The 24,425-nt window shown below is 46.7% G+C and overlaps 1 protein-coding gene across 2 annotated transcripts in view; it reads left to right on the top strand.

Moving 5' to 3' along the window:
• Positions 1-24,425, top strand: part of LOC120811825 (cadherin-18) — a 102,793-nt gene that overhangs the window by 55,237 nt on the left and 23,131 nt on the right. For both annotated transcript variants that reach the window (XM_040167478.2, XM_078096946.1), the window contains exons 2-4: positions 4,658-5,180; positions 14,973-15,267; positions 19,125-19,244. In XM_040167478.2, coding sequence (XP_040023412.2) covers positions 4,950-5,180; positions 14,973-15,267; positions 19,125-19,244 — 646 coding nt within the window. In that variant the 5' untranslated portion in view covers positions 4,658-4,949. The remainder of the gene's footprint in view (positions 1-4,657; positions 5,181-14,972; positions 15,268-19,124; positions 19,245-24,425) is intronic.

The following is a 24,425-nucleotide window of genomic DNA, read 5'->3' as shown; positions in this document are numbered from 1 at the left end:
CCTTCAGGCCTAATCTGTGTTTAAAAACCTGCTGCTTGTCGCGTTTGATTGCCCACAAGTGTTGGGGGAAGATTGAAACGCAAGGTCGCAGCATTAGTTCGGTCTATGCTTTTGTGTGTGCGCGTGAGGGAGAGAAAATGCATGCAGGGCTTCCTTCGACATGTTCTATTTTCAAGCTTTGGCTGAATAATTGCAGCGTCGCCCTGCACTTCCTGGACCTTTTCACACAGAGCTTTTACTGCGCTCGTACTCTAAAGGACGAGTTTGTTTGAAGGCCAATTTACTTTCCTTCTGTTTTTTCAAAGCTTACACCTTCGTTTATGATGTAACCCAGATAGATGGACTACTGTTGCCTGAGAACTAAACTACTCTCCACCTCATCACTTAAGGCAAGATGAAAGAGAATGGATTTTATATATATATATATATATATATATATATATATATATAATAAATATAATCCATAGCCGTGTCGTGGTTATTGGATGATTTGAAGGTTGTCTTCCTGGCCTCTCCGGTTGCGCTCGGTCAACGCTTCTCGCGCCGCGCTGGATTTGGGAAGCGGGAGGTGAAGGAAGTTGCGAGCGTCCCACGTCGGCAGCCTCAGGACGTGTTTTCCGGCGCATCAGCTGCTTTCGAGGGGAGAAAGGCATTCATCGCCTGCTGCAGCACACAAACTGTGATGTTCCAGACAGCTTACAGCTGTTCCGTGGACGTGTGGACGAAGCTAATTTACAAAAATAACAACATGATGTAAAACATGACATTTATCCCCCACACTGTAAGCCAGGAGTGGAAACAGATTCCGAGGGTGTTTGTTGTAGAACAACAAACCACAAACCCCAATTCATTCAGCCATAATCCCCGGTGCGTTTTCTTCTGAGACGTTACTGTGGAAATACTACAGTCTGCTTGGCTAAACCCCGGAAATTGTTTACTCCTCTTTCCAGCCTATTTGTTTCCTCCAGTTTTGTTTTACCTCCGTGATGTGCCACACATACAGAGGGAGGGTTTCCCCACTCGTGAAGCTGATCCGACTAATCTGCTTCCCGTCACGAACAACGAGGCTTTTATTTTTAGAAGGAGTAAAGATCGAACGCAATTTTTATATTTTTTGACAAAAGGTTTCCCATTTTATACAACGATTAGCTAAAAGTACATTTGTTGATGCAGTCTACTTACACTACATATAATCTTAATTATACATGCAATGCTATCAGAGTTGGAGTCGGATGCAGGTAAAAAATGTTAATATTAAGTTAGAAGAGCTGACGCTGACTCTGCATTCTTTTTCTAAATGTGGTTATGCACCTCCTCTCTGTCGTGGACTAACATCATACCTTAAGACTCACGTCACCCCGCTGGGCCTAAATGTAGGTTTTCGAATCAAAGAAACGCTGGAGAATGTCACATGGCTGAAATACACTGTTTTGTCAATTCGTATACTTCTTAACATCTTAACATGTTTCGTCTTTGATTCATAACACGGCGGGCAATGACACACCTGTGATGCTGAATGATGCTCTTCCTTAGCTCACTGTTTGTGCTGTTGAGTCACCCAACCTTTCACGTTGACCGAGTTGCCTTCAGTCCAATGCACTGTTGTCTCTCCCTGTTACAGAACCGTCGGTGTAAAGCAACGCGCCACAGGCAACGGCACATTATTAATGGGTTTAGACAAGGTGCCCGTGCACACGCTACCTCTCGTGGTGCAGAGGATGTTTTTGGCTCGCCTTCCACTTTGCAGGGTTCACGCAGAGCTCCTTTTGGTTCAGCAGAAGCAAGAAGGAGGAAATAAATAAATTCACGCCGAGGCCTTGCGAGCGTTTCGCAGCAAGTGCTGGAGTCTGATTTCACACAACGCGTTGCCCCTGCCACTCACTTCCCCTGCAGTTCCGTTTTCCTCTTGTTTATTTACCTCGGCTTAGTGAAACACGTTCACGGGCAACTAACCGGGGCTGTAAACGGGTGGTGCACGCTTCCCTCCGAAACATCAGCTATTAGCGGCAGATGCCTGTTCCCCGAGTCGAGGTGCATCTCTCAACATCTCATTGCCGGTCTTCATTATACTTATTCTGCCTTCCGTTTTCACAGGGTTAGGGTCAGGTTAAGAGGCAGAGAGAACAAGAATGCAGGTTACAGGTGTTTTTCAGTAAATGTGCATCTATGGACACGTGATCAATTGCGTAACCTTTTCTAGAAGATGTTGAATAGTACAAAACCTGAACAGTGGGTTTTGGGAGACAAGAGATCCGGCAGCTCGGCAGTGGAAGTCGTGAGCTACACTTGCATCGAATTAACATTTTCATAATTGATTAGTGTATTTTGAGAAGTTGATGAATAATTTAGTTGATTTAATGTAAAAAACAAAGTCTGTAAGGATCTTTACTTCAAGCGTTCCCAAAACGCATCTTTGAGTTGTTTGCTTTGATGAATCAGCACATGAAACAAAGGTACAAACCACTTGCAACAATGATGAAAAACAATGACTATAAAATCCTAATAATTGTAAACCATCATATAATAAGAGTTTAAAAAAGATGCGTTTCATAAATAACAGTTTTAAACTGTAATTGTTGGGAACCGTTTTAATCTTTCACACGTGGCACCAAAACACCAAACTATGGTTCCATTGTTTCACGTGTCATTGGATAAAACCACGCCGGTTATTAATGAACAAACACAAGGCAGAAACAGAATTGCGTCGCGTGCATCCTGCCAAAAAATCTCTATGTCTGGCGCCGTGCACAAGCCATCCTGTTAAACACTGCACTTTATTAAACATGCCAGGGGGGCAGAAGGCCACGCAAAACAATATCGTCATCGGAAAAAAGGGAGCAATTATTTCCAGTGACGGAGCCAGATGGTGTTGATTTCATGGCTCCGTGAAATCACTTTTTGTTCTTCACTAGAAAAAGCGCACTGATCACAGAATTCAGGACCGGAGAGGGGCCCAGCAGGTGGAGTCTGTCTGACTCACTCGGGTACCACGGTTGTCTGCGCTCTGTGAGAAGATCGCCTCACTCGGGACGTTATTGAACCGTATTAAATAAGGAAAGAAACAAAACCAAAAACTTTAAAAATCTTTAAAACAGCTTTTCAAAAGAACGCGAGCGGGTTGTTTTTTTTTCCTCCGTTACTGTGAGAGAGCTGCATGGGAAGTGGGATTACCTGTGCGGGGGAGAATCTCTACCCAGATTACGCGTGTTTCAGTATTTAATCCCAGACGAAAGGACTCTGCCGTCCCCTCAGGCTGTCGGCAGGTATCACCTCACTCAGCATCACCGGCGACGACGGCGGGGCTGCGTGAATTTGCATGTAGAGATGTTTGAAACATGGGGATTAGTCAGGGCTTTCTAAGCACATCTTAATCCATACATACACAATATTTATATTTATAAAGAAATAGTGTGTGACAGTCGAGTGCATTGTGGGAGATAGAGAGCAGCGGCCTTTGAAGTCCGTCGGCTCCTATATCCTATTTAATATCAACATATGTGTTTGTCCGCTCGATAATCCCTCTCCAAGCTGCAATGTTGCAATGTTGGACCAGCTCTCCTGCTGTAATCCCGCTCTTGTTTTTATTATCATTGATGGGAAAACTTTAGTTTACGGTATTTCACTCGGATGCGTGCTGCTGTCATTTGTTTAGAGGGATGTGTGTTTTTTAGCCACCATTTAGGGGGCCAGAACAGCAAACAGAGGGGACGTTGTTGAGTGTTTAGCTCTCCGTGACGGAGCAACAAGCAGAAGCCGAGCGGAGTGAGTCACTGTTTGCATCGGTGCAAACCCGTCCGCATCAACGCTGCATCAAAAGTTTCGTTTTTTTTTTCCCATTTAGTTGCGACGTCACACAGTTGGGGCATCTCGGAACATCAAGGTCAAATCCTCAGGAGGGCGGTGAGGACTAATTTCATGCTCCAGCAGCACTTAAATAATGTATCCGACTTCAAAATCCATCCCAAGACTGGATGAGTGTCCATAATATCTCCTCTTTAAAGACCACATGCGAGTGTAATGCACATCGTGCCAGGAGATTACTCAGTAAGAAGTTTAAGAAACCTTGCGGTTATTATTTTACTGCTTCAATGTCATCGGCAATTTATAGTTTTGATATAAAAAAAAAAAAGTTTCCCTTTTGTTTTTCCCGTTCCGCTGCCTCTTAAAAATTCCTCTCTGCCTTTCTTCTGAGGGGCTGGATGTCTCTTCTTATCACACTAACTGTATTTCTTCCCGCCCCACTTATTATTCACGGCGGCGGCGGCGAGGAACACGGTAAGCCTCAAAAGAAAAGCCTCGGTAGTGATAAAACACTCGAATCAAACCCTCCTCCGATGTTTTTTGAGGAAGCCTTCTCATCCTGCTCGGCTCCGATCCGCGACTTTGACCTCACAGAGCGCCGTCAGTCGCCACCATCAGGGGCGAGGACGACCTTTCAGCAGCGCCGCGCCTCCTCAAGCCTCAACCAGTGTGTCTCATCTGCGTCGTTGTTGCCTGTTTGGACCTTGTCGACAGTTTGAAGAGCTCAGTTTGTCCTCGTCTGTGAGGATTTTCGAGTTTCAGTCGAATTGGAGGGAATTAGCGGACGTTCAGCTTCTGATGTCCATCGAATGAATCTCTAACTCTGCGTTTCTCCTTCTCCTTTCGTCTCCTGCAGGAAATCCAGGATGGCCCGCGGGATGCGCCGCCGCGCTTGGTAGAGCTGCGCAGACGTTCACGTCCGTTTGCAAACGACATGATGTAAACGGATGCATCTTTCTCTTCGTTTAAACCTTCAGCTTTGGGCCATGAGCCTGAGCGGATCTACCTGGGCCGCCGTTTCCCTGGTTTGGACTTAGAATCCTCTTCTGCTGGGACCGCCCCACGCAGCGGCGGCCAGCCGTGCCGCCTGCCGCGCGGCGGGAACACGGGGGGGGGGGGGAGATAACTTTACAAAAGCACGCGCCACCATGAGGATGTCGGCCACCTCCTGCCTCTGTCCCTTCCTGGTGTGCCTCTGTTTCATCCAGAGGTGCTGCGGGGCGAGCCACCACGTCTCCGCCAAAGTGCCCTCCAAGAACCAGACCAAACTGGCCAACGGGGAGACGGAGGTGCACCACCGGCCGAAGCGCGGCTGGATCTGGAATCAGTTCTTTGTTTTAGAAGAGCACTTGGGACCAGAGGCGCAGTACGTGGGAAAGGTAGGTTCCCGTTCTTTCAATGTCTCACTTACGGTCGTTTCTCTCTCTCGCCTGTTGAAATGTGCCACATCGGGGCCGAGCTGTTCTCTTGAGGTCGATTGCCGTCGTCATTGCGCACATTTAGGGAGTGGCCCTTAGGACTCTCTCACCTATGATGAGTAGATGAAGTCTGAGAGTGAGAAAATGTCACTATTACCTATCTTTGAACAGGAATATAAAACGTGCTCTCCCTGGGAAATTGAACCCAGATTCGATCTCTTTGTGTAAAATGAACCACCGCAGTTGTGCAAAAGGGGGTCTGTCCCTTATAGGAGAAGCCACTGGTGGGGTACGGCGCTCGTCCCGGTGGTGGAGACTCCTCTCTTAGCCCCACAATAAGCCAAAGGGAGCTGGTTAAGTCATCTGCTTGCAGATTGCCTGCCCTTATCTCCTGAAATGTTAAAATGTGTTTCTCCGCTGCGGTGATCATTATTCTAGGCACTCGGGCACAGACTAATCCCCTCAACTGCACTCCGAAGGAGAAGGAGAATGAGAAAGGCAGAACGCCCCTCTGACTGCATATTGGTCTGCATTTCAACAACGGCTGCCATTTGAAGGGAAAATGAGAGAAAAGAGGGACGACATGCTTGGAAAAATGGGCAGAAATGGAGAAAAAAAAACTGTAAATATCACTTCCCCATACTGTTTTAATCACAAATCTCCTTGCGAAGCAGGAAAGAAATGTTATCTACCGGTGAAACGTGTTTTAGCCAATATTATTTGACGGATGAATGCGCCACAAATTCCCCCAGTGCAAACAACAACAATCCCTCAGCGTTTGTGTTAAGACAATAAAGACATTAGACATTCGCAGCATATTCAAAGCGCCACGTCACCGTGTCTCCCACTGAGACGATCTTTGAAGATCACGATCGGTCGGTCTGTTCGGCTGGTTGGCCGATGTTACAGGTTCTACTCTGACATTAAGGGTGTTGTTGTTGTTGTTGTTGCTGGATGTGTGTGTGTGTGTGTGTGTGCCGCCGAACAAACATAAACAGCTAATCCTGGGTGATGATGAAGCGCTGAGAAGACACATAAACATTATTAAGGAATCAATTTGACATGCATGTTTAAAGAGATGAGTCTCCAGATGGTTAGCACAAAAAAAAAAACATTTAATTATGTGGGTTGGGACTTGCGTGCAGTGTCCTAATGTGGCCATGAGACAGAATGACCCTTAATTAGACGAAGACAGGCGAGGAGGAGGAGGAGGGGGAGGAGGGGGAGGATGATGAGGGGCAGGATTAATGCATTCCGCCCTTACGGCTCTATATTGTTTTTTTTTTTTCCCCTCCTTCCTTTGCTTGATTAAAAACTGTGGACATTAGCAAGCAGCGAATGAGCAGCTCCACTGGGGAAAAGCCAACGCAGTCTTTGTCGATTATTGCTCTCGATGGAAACCGACTGTTCTGGATAAGAATGTGAGGGACGCTGAACACGTAACACGGAGCTGTGAACAATCGCGTGGTTAACATAGAGAGCACACGTTTTCTCAGGTCAAACGTCACACCGGCGCCGCCTCCCGCCGTTGGCAGTCGGTTGTGTTTCCTGCTCTCGCATGAAGCACATCGTAGAGTGACTTATGTGAATGAGGGAAGCAGCCAGTCTTGTCAAGAACGCTTTTAATCCCCTTGAGGTATCCCATAATCCCCAGTGACACCTGTCTTGGGAGGCGGGCGCATTGGGGCAGAATGACAGCTTTGTGCATGAGTGAGACGCAGACGCTCGGCCGGGGGGACACGGTCCTTGTCCAGATGCCAGGAGAGAACCCGAAATGTCTCCGCGGCGACCGGCTCAGAGTGGCTCCTCGAAGTAGTCGGGCGGGTTACGGCGCCGCATGGGAATTTCTAGAAGGCGTCGCAAATCCCCGGAGCCCGAAGGAATGCCTTCGATGGTCTGCTGGTGCTCGGTCGAAGGACGCGATGGACGCGATGGGCGTCCTTGACTTAAGCCCCGCCTTCTCGCTGTTCTAGTGCGCGGTAAATTAAAGGCGAGATTCGAAGTAACACCCTCCCTGGTTTTATCGCGCGTTCTTTGGCAGGGCCGAGTAGATCCCTCCCAGAAAGGTGCCTAGATGTTTCATTCGCACATTTAAAATGGGATTGCGCGGTGACGGAATCCGGCAACCGCCTTGTGTGCACAGTCATGGCTCAACAGTGGGGGAAAAAGCACGACAACAAGATGCAGCGAGCTCTATTTCTTTTCATCCACTCTTGCAAATTGGAATGTTTTCAGCCTCAAACTGAACGGAGGTGTTACGTGAACATCTCACAGTGAACGTCACATTATTAGCCTGCGCAGTTGGAGAGAGGAACATCGTGAGAATGTTAGATATCAAATTAATAATAACATATCGACCACTGCTGAGGGTGGAGGACCGCCATTGCTTCCAATGCCGGCGGGCGGACGGACCCTCTGGGTTTTGGGGACGTCCACGCGTCCGTTCGTCTGTCCCATTCTCGAGGGAATCTCTTTGGAGTTTGGAACAACGGCGGTCTTGGACACAAGGACGCGTCGCGGCATCGCTGTCGCCGACTGACGGGCGGCGGCAACCAGCTGGTGTGAGCCAGCAGAAGGTCCGCTGTCTGTGCAGGCATGCCTAAATACGTCCTAAGTGCATTCCCCTGTCCTCTGGATGAGACGCCGAAACGTATTAGCGCCGTTTTAGACACACGGGACTCGCTCGCTCGGCAGAGCACGAGGCGACGTTTTCCTCCATCCTGCACCAAATATCACGTTTTTATTACCGGTTAGAGAGAGAGCCGCTAAATGGGTGTCAGAGTTGCCCCCCGGGACTCTAATAATCTCATTACTGTACATCAAGAAGTCAACCGTCCTTCTGGGGGGAGACAACGATTCATTCTGTGTCAAAATAGAGGACATCTATCGGGGCGGATCTCTCTCTCCGAGACGCACGCGCGCGGGAGGGCCGCGTCTTCGCCGCCGTCTCTTGATGTATGGTCATTAGGCGGGCTCTCCATCATCAAGGCTCACTGTGACTGTTGCAAATCAATCCAAGGGAAAGGGGGCACTTGGTGGAGTTGATTGGGAGGGACCACGGTCAAAATGTGGTGATAATCAGACAATCAAGCACGCCCACATAGAAAGTGATTAAGTCCTCTTGAGTGGAGTATGAGGGCCGAGATTTAATCAAGAATGCCCCCCCCCCACCCACCACCCCATCACTAATTGCAAATATGAAGCCCAGGCACGGATCATCAGCTAGGGAGCCCAGCCTGCCTTTTTTTTTTGTTCTCCTTTCGCGGTGCATATTGTTCATTGTTGATGGAATCAATGGCCAAAACAACCCCGACTCATCAGCAGGCCGTTCAACACGCGCTGCAGTTTTAATGAACTCCCCCTGAATCCGACGTGAATACGAGGGCGGTTTGTCTGATGACTGGAGTTATGGAATCACTAGAAAGGATCCGTCCTCGGCGGTGAGTCATCGCCAGGATTTCGGTCGGAAAGCCAACGTGCTCTTAGCTCGGCGAATAAACGTCGCGGTTTTGCTTATTGACAGCGAGCCGCGTCCAACGCAGCCGCTGTGCAGAGAAATGATAACACACAGCCAAAGAAGACATTTTTTAAAGTCTTGACTTGCTTGGTCATTCACTTTGCGCCCAGCAGACAGTGATGCATGTGTTGAACTCGCTGTAAAATGATGAATAAATCAGCAGGGGATCGATGAGCTCAAATTCTCACTGTTCTCATGACGTCTCCCTCAACTTCTCTAATATTCATTAACTAGGTTTCCCTAAGTAGAATTTGCCGGATTATATTGTATAAACCTAGTGTGCTTTGTTTTGCCATATAATATGTGTTTTGCCTGGTATACAATTTGATCCAGTATTCATGACAACTGTCCCATTAAAAGTTAGAAATAGCTCTCATTCCTTTCCTTCCTGGCGTCCTCCCTGTTCTCTCCCGCCGGTGAAGCAATGTTCTTTTTTACAGGAGCAAACAAGGCGGGCCGGGCACATCTGCACGGCAAATAACCGATAATGTAACCCACGCGGGTACATGCCTTATTCAGATTTGTGCTATTGAAGAGGACAAAAGCAGGTGCAGAAGAAGAGGAAAGAAGTGCACGAGGCAAACAGGCCACGTTGTGCAGCAATTTGTAAGGTGTCAGGATGCCACTCAACAGAAAGTACCCTTCGCCGGTGCTGTGAGACAGTGAACATCGAGTTACACGTCGTGCACGCGTCTTCCAAAAGGGGTTATATACTCCACGGTCCATTCCACGCTCATTAGAAGATTACGTTTTAGCGACTCAACCGGAAATGGGAAGACTTTTGTATGATTTAGTATTGAAATGCAGAATTTTTGGCCACCGGGCTGGATGTTTTATTTTCTGGCATGAAATAGATCATCGTCATGGCGACTAGAGATCCAAACCAGGACTGAATCTGGTCATTGCGCGTGTTCTTTAAGGTAGCTATGAGGTTCGACGTGATGAGGATCACAAATCTCAAACCTCCTCAGATTGTATCACAGATCAGCTCAATAGGACCTGTAGAGAGATTCCACCTGCACAGAATGCAGCAACAAACCAATATGATTAATATAATAAATCCAATCCCACAATCTGCTTATCTTTATTTTATTCAATCATTTTCTGTTATTTCTGATATGTTATACTGATGATATGTTATATTAAGTCTACATTTGTTGATTAATTCATAAAAATACATCACAGTAATATTCATTCATCTGGAATAATACGATTTATAGATACATAATCTATCAATGAGAAAACTAGTTTTGGGTAAATTCCCCTGGTCGTACAGGAGCTGCTTACAGCTTCCATTTCTATTCATCAGTAGTAATTTTTCCCCTCAATTACTGATTAAATAACTATAATTTTAAAGTTTGATTCAATTTGCCACCCGAATTCTATTTGATATGCTTACATTAGACACCACATGGGTGAAGGTAAATACCCGTGTGTTGATTTGATATAGCGGTCAGGTTAGCAGTAAAAGCCGGACGGCAGTCTGAAGGAGGCTGTTTTGCCTGCGAACACCAATTAGCTTGTGAACACAGACGCCGTAAGACTCCTCTCTCGACGACGCGTACGCGCAGCCCAAACAGTGGAAACACGTTGACAAAAGAAAGCAAAGATCCACTTCCTCCCGGGTTGTTCCTCCGGGCACACGGTGGAATTATAAGTGAGTTTTCTCCTTGAGAGAGGAGTGTTTTTCTTGGCTGGCGGCTTTGCAGCCCCAGACTCCGTTGATCTCTTTAAACTCCTCAGAAATGCATTGCCAGCTGCCAGCCGCCCGCCACACGCCGCTCCTCCGCTCCGCCGCTCTCTTTAATAAAGTCGGCCGCGGAGACGGAGAGATGAACGCAATCCCTTTTTCTGATGACCTGCGGAGGAAAATGATTCCTCCGCAGTCTGTGTGGGGAGACGGCAACGCAACGAGATCACCTTCATCAGTGTGTTGGACGCATCACATTCAACACGGAATCCATTGAAAAGGACGTTATTGACATTTTCTCTCCCTTCCAGATTGGCCAACTCTCATCGCTTTGCTCCGCGGCGCAACAACATTGACAATGTTTGAAAATGTTGGATTTTCATTCCTACTGTGTGTAGGACACGTCCGCATCGGACAGAACGGACCATAAATATCACCTAACACACCTGGAAATGCTCCCATTCAAGTGTGAATCCTTCTCGCTCCTCTCCGGTTCCAATGACGAGAATCCTCAAGCCATGAGCTCCGGCTCAGTCGGCCCGGCGCCGCTGTACATTCAGCTTGTCGTGTTTGGGTAATGACCCGTCGACAATTTTATTACCTAAAGATTTTGGAAGGCAATAGTAGCCACATGCATCATTGGTTCGCACTGCCGAGCGTGATTCATCGGCTGCTGCAAAGGAAGTCAATGGCGAAATTAGCACTCTGACCGGAGGCGACGTTCCATTTGTGAGATGGAGCTGTGGAGTGCTGCTGGACAGGAGTGGATATGTCCTTCTAGTAGTTATGGACTTGGCCCATTGGCGAACCCATTGTTCCCGTCCACGCCGCCTTCCATGTGTAAACGTGGACTGGTTTCTTGCTTTGGAGGTTGTGATTCTTATTAGTACAATCTAGCAACTGATTAAGCACCTGATTCAACAGGATGTGTGACTCCTTATCTAATTACAAGGCCGGTATTTACCATGGGATGTTCATCAAGAGGCAGGCCTGCAATCAACTGTGGCTCTCTAATTAGTAATTATTCGCCAGTCCGGGTTTTGATTAGATGTGGCCTCAGGATCTCTGTGTTTGTGGTTTAATATTCATACAAGTAGTAATTCTATTTCAATAAGCTGGTTTATCTCTGTGGTTGAACTCATTGTTAAAGGATAAATATCTTGCACGTTTTTCTCATGGCTGAGGGTCTGAATATATCTGCTTTTAAGTGTATGTTCCATGCCCCCTTTTTAACAGGTGCACTCAGGACGGTTTTAACCACAAGTATTGCTGCAAAGTCCTCACATCAAATAATTAAAACAGCACACGAGGACGTTCATGCATACACGATTCTGCCATATGCCGAGAGTGGTGTCAATGGGAGTGGTGCATGTTAAAAGCAAGCAATAAAAGAGGAGAAGAAGAACGCCAGCTCATTGCAAAAGTTCTAAATGACAAAGGAAGGGGAAGAAAAATCAGTTTGGCTTGTGGAATCCAATTTTTGACTGATGGACAGTAAAGATAATGACACGACCGTCTCGTCCCAGTTTGTGTGTTGTGAGGCACTTGAGACACTCCGACCTTTTTGCAGTCGATACGTCCCCTTTAATCGATCGATCAATACCCCCACATTGTTTTAAGTGGGCTTCGGGGCTCAGTGAGGACACACAGGCTAATTCTTTTCAAGTGAACATGTGTTGCGCTTCCCAGCAGGGAGCTCCGATGGACCTCCAGTAAAGGAATCAGCCGTGCTGAAAGAGGAAATCGTTATGTGACGAACGGACGCTCATTCAGAGGATCCGTCCATAACGGCTGCAAGCTTGAGTGCCCCTAATAAAATGGAATAGTACGACGATTGATTGTTTCTAAATCTGGGGCTCTGCCAAAGTAGACAGACTTATCTTCCGCTCTGGTCTGTACTCCTAAACAATTTAGCCGTGTCCCAATTATGGGGACTGTACCAGTTAAATGGGTTTACAAGAAAAAGCATTGCCGTTGGTTGGAGAGTTGTGTTTGCGCGCTTTGCTTGGGAAGATTACGTAACTTAATTAGATCTATAGGCTGGGCGATGTGGCATATTCTTCATCATAGACACTTTTGTTCGTGTCAGTAATCACTACACACTTAAAAAAACACCCTCCGACTTCAACTTCCATCAACTTCCCCAGTTGTTTTTTTGCTGCATCTGAATTTGTTGAAGCCAATAAGCCGGAAATAAGCTTTAACAAGTCTTTGAACGTCGTATCTGCCGGCTCACCTGCGACGTTCACAGCTGGTTCTATGTGACGGACCTTTGACTCCACGCGTTTCTGTCTGAGTCAATGCGCAAACGGCGCCGGCCCGAGTGTCATTGAGCGGTTAGTTGCCAAACGTCACCAGAGTGCCCCGTTATTCCACAGCTCCTGAAGGATTGTGGGACTGTTGCTGGCACGGCGCAGAATGCAGTAAAAGCAGCTGCCTGCCAAAAACCCACGTACAACAAACCGTCACCATCGCTCACAGCTTCCTCAGCGATGCCTGAGGGCTTTTTCTTTTTATGAGGCGTCGGAGTAATCTGAAAAATTACTTCCGACCGAGAAAATTGAGGAGAACGCCCCCTCAAGTCGGAAACAAAAACTCACGGTTTGTTCTTCCAATAAATGGCAACACGTCTTCTTTAAGGCATTCCATGCTGTTTCCCCATATGGGCGCAGGGCTCATGAACAAGCCGGAGTTTTCTGGTAAATGTCAGAGTTCTGCTTCTCTTATAAATGGCCTCTACGTTTTTCCAGCGGCCCCCGACCCGCTGGTTTTCCATCTGAATAACAATGTTTAACACCCACAGTGCCAGCAAACTGAATGTAGTTGTAGGCCCTAATTTTCTTTTAATTGAAAACAAAAAAAAAGCTTTTTTATCAACGTTTATGAGCGATATTTTGCACTTTTAGAGGCCACCGATAAATGTATTGTTTCCATACACGACGTGTTTCCTCGTGTCTCTCTACACCACACAAACATGTGCATTAACATGAAAACGCAATCAATTATTGCTGTTATCTCTGGCACAGCACATGCGTAGTTATGTGTGGCCTTGTGAGAGTTGATATTTAGAAATTGCGCTGGTTGTAAAACGCCGCCCTCGTCAATAAGGCGTCTGGAGCCTGTTAACCTCCCATTTGGCCTCGTGTGCTTGCGTATTACTACGTGATAAGCACGCGTTTCAATGTTCACCAGTGGAGTCGGAGCATGTCCTTGTTGATTGCTTGTGACTGCTGTTCCTATTAGTGCTTGTAATTTCTTTCTTTTTTTTTCTTCTTTTTAAACCACTCAACTTGAAATTAGTTTTTTAAATGGGTTTATTATTTGGTTTGACAGATGCCCCGACATTTGGGCCAAAGGTGGTTTGGCCCTTTTGTTAATGTTTTGATGTCATTGTGAAAGCTCACGCAAACGTTCTGAGCGCTGCTATTTCTGACACACGTTGCTAATTGGCATCGAACAGACAATGACCCTCATTGTGAATGTGGATGTGTCACTTTAAAGTCCCTTTTCATGCCATTTTATATGAATTGGTTATTTTTTTTTTGTTGTATCCATTGTTATCTGTGTGTGTGTAACATTGTCAGCGAGAGTAACACGTTACCGTCATTCAAACCGCAGGAATTGTTCATTTTCTGTGTGTATCTGTCATATGTTCTCAAAAGTCATCTTGTTTGTGGCAACACTGACTTGGAATTTGAAGGTTGTGTTTAAAGTTCATTGATGTGCGTCAACAAATATGATCTACAAAAACACCAGCAGTATGTAAAACGCAGTGCAACGCGTAATGAAAATGGATTGTTCTGTTGTGTTCAGCTGTGACGCTTCCCTCAGGAGGAAAAAGGCTACAAAGAAATCTCCACATGTTTTATGCATGAGTGAAATCAAGTTCTTTAAATGATGATATTTCCATGGCGCCCTGGTTGGGGAAATCAGTGGTATTGTAACGTAGCACGTAGAAAGCCTAAAACTACGAACCCAGCTGAGCTACCGGCATGCGAGCCTCATCCTTTCGGTATCAATTAGGTCTGAAAAGTCTCCCTTATTCCCCCTTCTACTCGTAGGAACAAGGCGGCGCGCTCTCTCCGTCTTTAACGGTTGTAGGGATTTCACCCAAAATGAATCTCTGAAGTTGAATTCCTTGAGCAGCGCTCGGAAACGGTGGAGGCTGAGCAGGAATATCAAACCGTGTTGGGAGTTGTCTGCATCTGATTCGCGGGCCGCGGACCACCGTGGAGCTGCAGAGGTTACGGCTATAGGAAGAACACATCCAAGTGCACGAATGTGAAGCATAGCTTATTCTTATTGAGCTACAGAGCTGCGAATTAACGATATTGATATTCATATGTCGATTGGCCAGTCGATCATAATCATCCGATCATTGCAGCTCTAATGTGGAGATATTATTGCTTACATCTCACTCATTTGTTTTGGAGGTATCCTTTAGCATCGCAAACCTTAATCCTATTTTGAACCTGAGACTGAGAAGCGCCGTTGTCGATGCCATATTCTCTGTATTCACACACCCCACGTCTGCTTTGCCTCGCAGCTCCACTCAAACTCCGATAAAGGCGACGGATCCGTCCGGTACATTCTGAGCGGCGACGGAGCCGGGACCATATTCATCATCGACGAAGTGACGGGGGACATTCACGCCACTAAGAGCCTGGATCGCGAGAGGAAGGCACATTATGTCCTGCACGCACAAGCCTTGGACCGCAACACGGAGGACGCGCTGGAACCAAAGTCGGAATTCATCATCAAAGTCCAAGACATCAATGACAATCCACCCAAATTTCCGGATGGACCCTTTGTAGCTACGGTGCCCGAGATGTCTGAACTGGGTGAGTAGTGACACAATGAACCGGACTGTCGTACCATCGTGTGCGGCGGTACGCAGTGAAAGGGTTTCTTTGGTTGCATTTTACATACGTCTACATTTTTACGTCTCGCCCGTTGTCGGTCCTCTCTGTGGTAATGCCGTGCAGAATGTTTGATCTCCCGTAAGCCGGCCGGTCCTCTTTGTTTCCTGGTCGCTGTGAGGGTTTCCCGGGTGGGCGGGTCTTTAAAAAGCACTCAAGGGGCGCCTCCACCGCAATCCCCACCATCCACCTCCTCCTGCCCAGAATCACGTTGCAAACATTTATTTTTCATTTTTTTCATTCTTTCTTCGGTCCCTCCGCCCACTTTGTTTCCCAGTCCAGTGGATCCTTCCTCTCAGCACAACGGCTCAAAGGCGTCGTGCTCAGAAATTTCACAGCACTCTTCCAGGACGCATGTAGGTTGTGCGCAAACGTAAACGGGGGCCGAACTTGCCGTCAGAGGGCTTTTTGAGTACAGTAAGGCAGTGATGCCGCGCGTCAGCAGACGCACTTTAGACGTCTAAAACAATCCCGCAGAAAGACGCGGTTCCTGTTAATCCGCCGTACGCGCACTTCTACCGCGGGCGCACATGAGCGTAGGCGCGTGGCGCACGATGCCACTCTCTCATCGCAGGTGCGTCTCTCAGCAGCGAAGGAACCTCAGGGTTTGAGTGAGAAATTGTTTGGATGAGAGACTCTCGAGAAAGCCGCAAGCAGCGATACCTCTCGCTCCGAACTGGCACTTTTTTTTAACGGGCACTAGTGTTGGAAAAAAATATATCAAAGAAAAAATGAATAATCTGCTTCTTTCTGCGAGTAGATGGAAATGTGCAGAAGTAAAGCCGATTAAACATCCTGACCCAGATAGACCTGTAGACGGCCTCTTTATAAACAGTCAATATCTCCCTGGTCGCGTTCATGAATATTCAGGAACAGAAAGTCACACGCGCGACTTGGCCGGCGGGATTGTTGGTACCTAAACCGGATGTGTCAAGTGCACGTCTCAATCTCTGCAGAGTAGGTTGTGATGCTCGCTATGTCGAGTAACGCTTATTGGCACGTGCTGAACATCTTGTCTGTTTGATGAAGATGCTGTTGCTATTCCAAGACCAGACAAAAAGGAATCCAATGAACCGCTCATTAGATAATCTGGTTTATCTGAACCAGCGCACAACAGGGTAGCGAGCGAATGCTGCGTATCGGCGTCCTTCCGCTCGCTTCTTACGAGGCTACTCATTCTAAAGTTTCGCTGCAAACTTCATCATCGGTTACACGAAAAGAATCAATCACCATTGACGACCCAAGGGAGGAAATCAAGGACTGCGAAGGGGCGAAATAATTAGCCCTTTTTTTTTTTTTTTTTGCCCATTATGGTAATTCCTGGTTGGTTTCAGCATTTGCAGCATCCAATCGGCTGTAACAATCATCTGTCCTCACACTCACGGAGCACTAATCCCCTCAGCGTTCGTCAATACTGCGTCTCCCAAGTGCAGCAAGGTGCCTGTCTGGGCGTGGGGCAACTAATTGGCTGCGATGCCCTTTTTTTTTCCTGTTCAAATTGATCAGCCGGGCAGGTGTCAGGTAGTCCAACGCTGCTGTTTCGTACCCCCCCCCCCCCCTCCCCCCCTCCCACTCAATGGTGCAATGATATTTTTTGCTAGAGTGCTAGTTGAAAGGAGTATCAATTTCTCTGTGCTGCACGTCTCCCCGTTGCGATGTCTCCAGAAGGCCGTGCAGGAGCGGCTACCTCTGCTTTCCTGCCAGACATTTCCCTTCACTGGCTCGCAGCGGTTTGAAACGGACGCGGTTGCTCGGTTAGATGACGAGTTGCGGATAAACGAGTGTTATTGGAACCGATGTGCGGAAATTGAGCCGAATGGCACACTTGGGGGGAATTTCAAAGTGCGTTCACGATTGCATGCAAAGGACCGAACACCTACTTGTGATTTATTTTCAACTCTTTTTCGCTACCAGGTGTTGAGCCCGATAAATGCTGCTATTCATCAGAAAAAAAAAACAGATCTATTCTTGTTTTCAAATCAGTTTCTTCTCTGGAAAAAAAGGCGTCCCTGCTATTAAGATGACAGATTTCTGCTTCCCATTATATCAAAAACAAGATCTTGTCTGAAGGCTGCTTTGTTTTTAGGATTATCATCAGCGAAATGGGTTTTTTTTTTGGTTATTTCATAAAAGTAGGGATGAAGCAAACGGTACAAGACGCTTAACTCTAATTTAGGGAAGATGAAGGCAACCTGATGGTTGTAATCCACCCTCAGACACCGAGCTTGATCTTTTAGAAGTACATTAAGTCTCGCGGTCCAACGAGGAGTCCGCCAGGGTCACCCGCTGAAACCCAAAAGGAGGTGATGCACGTAGGCGTGAAAAGGAGAAAACGGAATGTGACCGGCTTCATAATGGACGCGAGAGTACAATCTTTTCACATTGCTCTTACATGGTGCATCTGTGGCTGTCATCATCGACAACCTGCTTCCATGTAACTAACCCGCCCGTCCATCCGCATCCTCCTTACACGTGTCTTTTGTTTCCGCTCACACCCGTTGACCGATTGGAGAGATTCGCGATGGCAGAACGAAAAAAGGTTTTCTCTCCATTTGTGAAACAGATTCTTTAACGTTAACCTTCAGCAAACAATAAAGGCTCTTTTTAATGTTACACTCGTCAACGTATTAGTTCCAAATACAAGCTGGAGTGTATATTGAGCAATAGAAAGCACCGTATCGAGTGCATAATGGGTACACAGTTGTGACACACAACATGTTGCTGTGAGACTCTTTTAGCTGTTCATTAACCACACATTTTATTTACCTAAGCCATTAACACATCACACTTTAAGGTTCCTCGATTTGATTATGTGCCGACGTAATAACTTTGACACATGAATTGGAAGAGACGCGGCTTCCCGAAGCAATCCCACAATGGAATGAGTCCAAATATTACCAGTGCAATTTTTACTGCAAGGCTGAAAGACATTTAGAGTGCCCAAGCGTACTGTGGAGAACATGGTTCATTATAGCTGGCATTCCACTCTGCTCCTTCAGGTTTCCAAGAAAAGAAAAGAAAAAAAAAAAACCTGCGTCTGCCGGGACACGGAGCATTTCCAATTGTTTCATTTGGTTTCATTCCCAGAGGAAAATAACAATGCAAGTGTCCACAAGATTTACAGGCCTTTCAGAGTATCATGTCCTACTAGGATTCATACGTCTTTTTATGCATCATAAAATCTTGTAGTGCAATTGCAATGCACTCATCACGCAATTATGATGGGTTAATGAAGCCCGTAATGCTGTTTGAGCAACACTTCAACTGTTAAATTGAAGCACAATGGCTTTAACACAGGGCTCTCTATGAATAACGGTTTTAATAGCGGCTCATCCCTCTGAGTTTTGAAATATTGTGTCTTTTTTTGGGGGGGGGAATTCTGCAAAATGCTTGAAAAGTAGCTCGAGAGCTTGTTCTCGTGGGCACCATTCCCCACGGTTCACCGGCTGAAAAATGCAATCACACTATTTGACTTTCATGTGACTCACACACGCTGCATTTCGCGTCGTGCTTGTGTACGTATTTCTACATCATTGCATTACGAATACAGTTAATTCATCGTATTCCTTTCAAACTTATTCCGGGTTTACATAATGAAGGATTTTTGCTGGACTGTGCATGCACCATACTTAAGTAATAATGCAGATTCTTTCCTTCTTGTCACTTTTAAAAGGGGCCAGACTTGGTTGTGAGGGGATTTTCAGCAAAGAGCCAAAATCATATCAATACGCTTGACTGCAAAATATCGACAACTAATCTTGCCGTGTTCTCTTTTTCAGGCACTTCTGTGTTGCAAGTCACAGCGTCGGATGCGGACGATCCCACCTACGGAAACAGCGCCAGAATCGTCTACAGTATTCTACAAGGACAGCCCTATTTCTCCGTCGACCCCAAAACAGGTGAGGTACTGCATGCAGTGCACACGGCAGCTGTAACAACGATTGGACGTCATAAGTCTGTCTGTAATTGTGTGGATCTCCCAAAGAGAGGCGCGCGTCGTGCGGCGAGGTACGTGGACGGCGCTCTTTTCTTTCTCCGTCGCGGGTTATTGCTGCACGTCCTGACTCGGTGAAAGCCAAAGCGCCCGCAGTAGAGTTATGGCTCGTACGAGCGGTATATTGTTGGGCACGCGAGCCGCTCTTCGCGGGTCCTCGGGGGTCAGAGAAGACATTTTGCAGAGATGCATTCAGAAAGCCATTGTTTTGCAACCTCATGAACGGCTGCGGTGCTCCGTGTTTTAAAAAACGCCATCCTTTGTCTGAAAGGCTTCTGCAGGAATCTATTAAATGTTTATAAACCTTCTAAAGGGAGAGACGTGGAACTTTCATGTGATGTGAGAAATGTGTTTGCGTGCCTGCGTGCGCGTCGGCCTATTTCGGATCTCGCAAACGAGTGCGTGCGTGCACGTTGGTGTCTGAAGCCGTGCATGTTGGCTGCTGCTGCTGCTGCTGCTGCTGCTGGTTAAACTGAACAACGATCCACTTGCATGAATTGATTCATTGCTGTCTGCAACAACTATTGGCCCCTTAGAGACCATCCCGCCCATGTAAAACATGATTTCTTTGCTGAATGAGCAACAGAAATGAATTGCTGAATATTTTGTCTTCACCTCGTGGGAGAACAGCTGTGGGGGATTGATGGAGCAATTTCACCGTGGTGTGGTGAGGCGGCAGCAATGCCAACTTCTGAATAAAAACATGGCTTGTCGCAGCAGCACATACATTGCGGCCACAAATGTTTCAGCCGACATCTATTTGATATCACGTTCCGTCAGTAAAAATGATCATCCCGCAGCCACTTTCTCTCCATTTCCCGTATGCATTTGTGCCGCTGGACACATCAGATGGCTTGTTCTGCCTGAGCTGACTCGGCATCCTGTCTGCATAGTAATGCAGCGCGCGGCGTGCAGAGGAGCAGGACCCAGCTGCACTCACCGCGCATTCATCTGCACAAGTCCTCCGTTGTTTTCTCCGCCTCGTGCCATCCAGCCTCCTCCCTCCGATGAAGCCGAGGAACTCCAGCGGTCAGTGGCAAACGTGCCCGCATGTGATCTGAAGTACGCTAAGCCCGGGTCTTAGAGGCAATTGTGTTTGGCGTGCTGCCACTTTGAGCAGCGTTTCAGGGCGCCGAAGCGGCTCCTGCGCATGTCTCGCCCGCTGAGACGCGTGCATCGCTCCCACCTCCTCACATCCACCGTGCACCTGGCCCCCACCTCGGGTAACTGCGGGAATTCATGTATTAATAGCAGGATTAAACACGCGCAACATGTACGCGTGCAACCACACACACACACACAGATGGAGAAAATCCACCTGTTTCCATTTGCCCTCGCTCTGGTGGCCTGTGACGGATTTGACCCGCGAGGTAGAAGGAGCGAGCAGAAGAACAGAGGGTAATAATAGCTGAAGGAATCCTCAAAGGACCGTCACAGACTTGACCCAAATCCTCAGAAATCAACAAAGTGAACAATTGTACCTTTCTTCCCGCCGGCTTGGTGGGCTTTGATCACATCATCTCGTACCCAGCAGCGGCTGAAATAACCAGGCATTCTGAAATTGTTTAGCAATTGTATTAGATTGACCAGATTTCATTTTTTATACTTTCAAGAAGCCAAATTATATTATTCAATGCCTAAACAAAGTCGTGATGAACTAGTGTTTCAGCTCCTGGTGTAAAATATTTGAATACTTACTAAAATAATGTACATAAATGTTCTGAATCAATATGACTCATTTTGGCCTTTATCACTATTCTTCATCTAGATTAGGGTCAAAATGTGTTTGTTAAATATTACATATACATAAAAGAAATGGAATAAGCAAATAAAAGCTATATTTCCAAACCAAAATCAGACTTAATGAATGCATTATCAAGATCCATGTAAATTGGTGTAAGATAATTAGGTTGTGAAGAAATGAAATTTCTAGAAGTTACTTCTACTACTACGATACTACGACATTTCTTCGTGCACAGTGGTCACATCGCAAGACCTGCAATGTCGCTCCATTAACTCAAACACGTCATTTCATGACTAATCCAGAGTGGATTCCGCCCGCTGTGTTTGATTCAATTATAGCCGGGGTGTCTTTGCCTAACACCGAACCAATATGTACCAAACTAAAGGCAAACTCTATTGGACACTGATTTATTTCAAAGGCAGGTAATTAAGGCAGACATGCTAATTGCTAAAATAACCGAGTTCATACTTACTAACTGACTTATTAACTCGAGAACAGCGTCGAGGCGGCTTCTTGTCTCTGCTGGAAACGAGATTCAATCATGGATGAGAAATTGTAATTGATGCATCTGAGGTGGTGTCATGCAGACAGGGAGGGATGGGGATTTGGGATTAGATTCACTTGGCTGAAGAAATAAATGAGCATGACACAGACGGTGTAAATACAGAAATGTGCACTGATTATGGTGGAAAAGGGAAATGTGGGCAGAATGAGGCCCAAATAAACTATGCAGTTCAATGAGGATTGTGTTGAGATTGGGTGTTTCAACCTATCAGCTAAGTGACCCCTTCAATAACCCCCTTTTTACCAGCTATTGCAGACGGAGACAGACATTTAGAAGCAAGTCCAGTTCAACAATACACAGGAATTCATTTCCCCTTTTCCTAGAAATGGAGTAAATATGTGTATTCATTCTGGAGCTTGATGAATTAGCTTAGAGTAGCAGAACAGGTGGAGGCAGCTGGCTCAGCTCCGTCCAAAAGTTAAAAAGGTGGAGGGGGACACAAACTCAGGGAGCTAGTTTTCAAAAAACCTGGAGCCACTGTGGGAATTTGAGCGTCCCGCGTGGTCGGCAAAGTGTCCTGACACGCTGCAACTTTAAGAGCGAGCCTGAACACCCACCTGCTGCTCGTGCTGCGACTGGTGTGGGCGATGTCGGCCAATACCGAGAGCGGAGACACGGGGACAACGGGGTGTTGGACAAACGGACCGACGCAACCTCCCTCCGGATGAAGGTGTTTCAGTCACTGTTGCATTGGCCTGCACGCCCCCCAGGCCGGCGTAGCCAAGTGTGACGCTAGCTGTGCCGTGAGCTCTCCCTGCAATGGATGATCAGGCGTTTTTTTTTCAGCACTTTCGCTCCCTCAGCAACAGTGCGACTTGAAAGGCGGCTGCATTTATCCTGTTTATTGTCCGGGGTCGTAAACTCCCGTCTTCGCCGTCACTGCCGAGCATCTGTCGCTTACCCTCAGAGACATCAGGGTTTTCCCTCTCGAGTCCCGCAGTGGAACGCCGCCCCCCCCCCCCCCCCGCCTCACACACAAAGACAAACGACGCCGCGCAGAACCTCCAAGTCCCTTCTGCATTCTAAATAGGCTAATTTCTCTGCTGATCTGGGATTTGGGAGCGTTGGAGTTTATTCAGGAGCTGACACAGATCAAGACGTGTGTTTTGTGGCTCGCGGATTAATTCTTACCTCTGGCGTGAGTGAAGGAACACTGTGCCACTCTTTAAAATCACTGTAAACCATTGAGCAGACCCACCAATTATTCCCCATCAGATATGCAGGTAAAAACCTGAGGTTTCATCCTATGATTTATGGGAGTTGTGCAGCTGCTGTTGGTGTTATCTACCATTCCTCCAGAAATGCTGTTAGAGTGCCGGCACGCGGGGGGGGGGGGGGGATAACATCGTAGTGGATGAGCCAAAAAGATTCCTGAAGCTGGAGATTGAAGAGTGCTTCGGTAATCTCCTCTAATCCTTTTTGTTCACCCGGGAGATTGTCCTCCTTTAGAAGTTTGCAGCCAGACAAAGAGGCGGATAGCGCGATGGTATCAACTCTTAATAGACTGCGGGGGGGGGGGGGAGGCTAGCCACCTCGCTGTGTCAGGTGGGCCCGGGTTCAGGGACGCCGGCTCTTTCTCAATTATTTTCTAAATGAACTCACGAGCTCCGTAGAGACTTGACGGAGGCTCTGTGAGGTATTGCGGTCGAGAAAAGGCAGTTCGGGGGTTTCATCCTCATGTCAGAGCGCTGACAAGAACACCCCTGTGGCATTTCCTGTAAATGTTAAGGGATTTCTTTCTGGAGCGATTTAACTGCATGGCATCAGCTTTTAAAACGTGTTCTTCGCTGTTTGCTTCTCTCGTCTTTAATGAAACAGCACGGCTTCTCATTTGTTCACCTGAGGACAAATGATTCGACGGAAACCCCCCACAGAGGAATTTCACAAAGCCCAGCAGAGAAGACCTCGTACCTTTAGAGTGTGCGCTCAACGTTCCCGAGAACCCGCCGCGGTGAAATATTGCCGAGGAGCGATGCGCCTTCATGGGTAAAGGCACAATAAGGGACCCGGAAGGTCAGATCATCGGTCTTACTGTTGTTTAATGGGAAGTGTGGCCGCTCGCCGAGGTCTGGTGTGTCTCAAGGACCCCAGGTTAAGTAATGCTTAGACTCCAGTTAATAACACAGGGCTGCAAATAGAGTTAGCAGAGCTCGCGTCATTACGGAAAAGTGGCTGCGAGCACTTTGATTAGTTTTAAAACCACAAAGAGAAGTGGATCCATGCTGAGACCTGACATTTGAAACAAAGAAAAAAAAAAAATAGCTTGCGCTCCGATTCCATAGAGCTGTTATCACATGGGGAGTTGTTCTATGATAGAATGTGTTGCATGTCTTTTCTCATTTATGTTGCATGTTACTTTATTTGTGAAGAGGCAAATAAAACAATTTCAATATTACCCTATCAAGTATTATTTTCCCTCTATCCCGATCAGATTAATTCATGATAGAGATTATAATAAATCAGTTTAACAGCTCTGAATAGCTCTGCATTGCAATCGCATTGAGCTGAAGTATAAACAGAGAATTAAAAAAAGGTGAAGTGAAAAGACTTTGCAACTGATGCACAAGTGCTCATGTAGCTCATTTAATTAAGTCAATAATTCAAATAGAACTACAGTTACAACATACAACCAATATCATTACTTTTCATAGAGGAACTCGTCGTATTATTGAACAAATGAAAAAATGCGCTAAACCGTTTTTCAAGTGTTGACAGAGAGGAGTCAAAGTAAATGAATCTGCTTCGATATCTCCTGGAATAAGATCCACTTATCGCTG

This window comes from Gasterosteus aculeatus, chromosome 21 (assembly GCF_964276395.1).
Source record: "Gasterosteus aculeatus chromosome 21, fGasAcu3.hap1.1, whole genome shotgun sequence".
In the NCBI taxonomy this organism is placed as follows: Eukaryota; Metazoa; Chordata; class Actinopteri; order Perciformes; family Gasterosteidae; genus Gasterosteus; species Gasterosteus aculeatus.
Note: the sequence above shows the minus strand (reverse complement) of the source record. Positions and strands in the feature narration are given on the sequence as shown.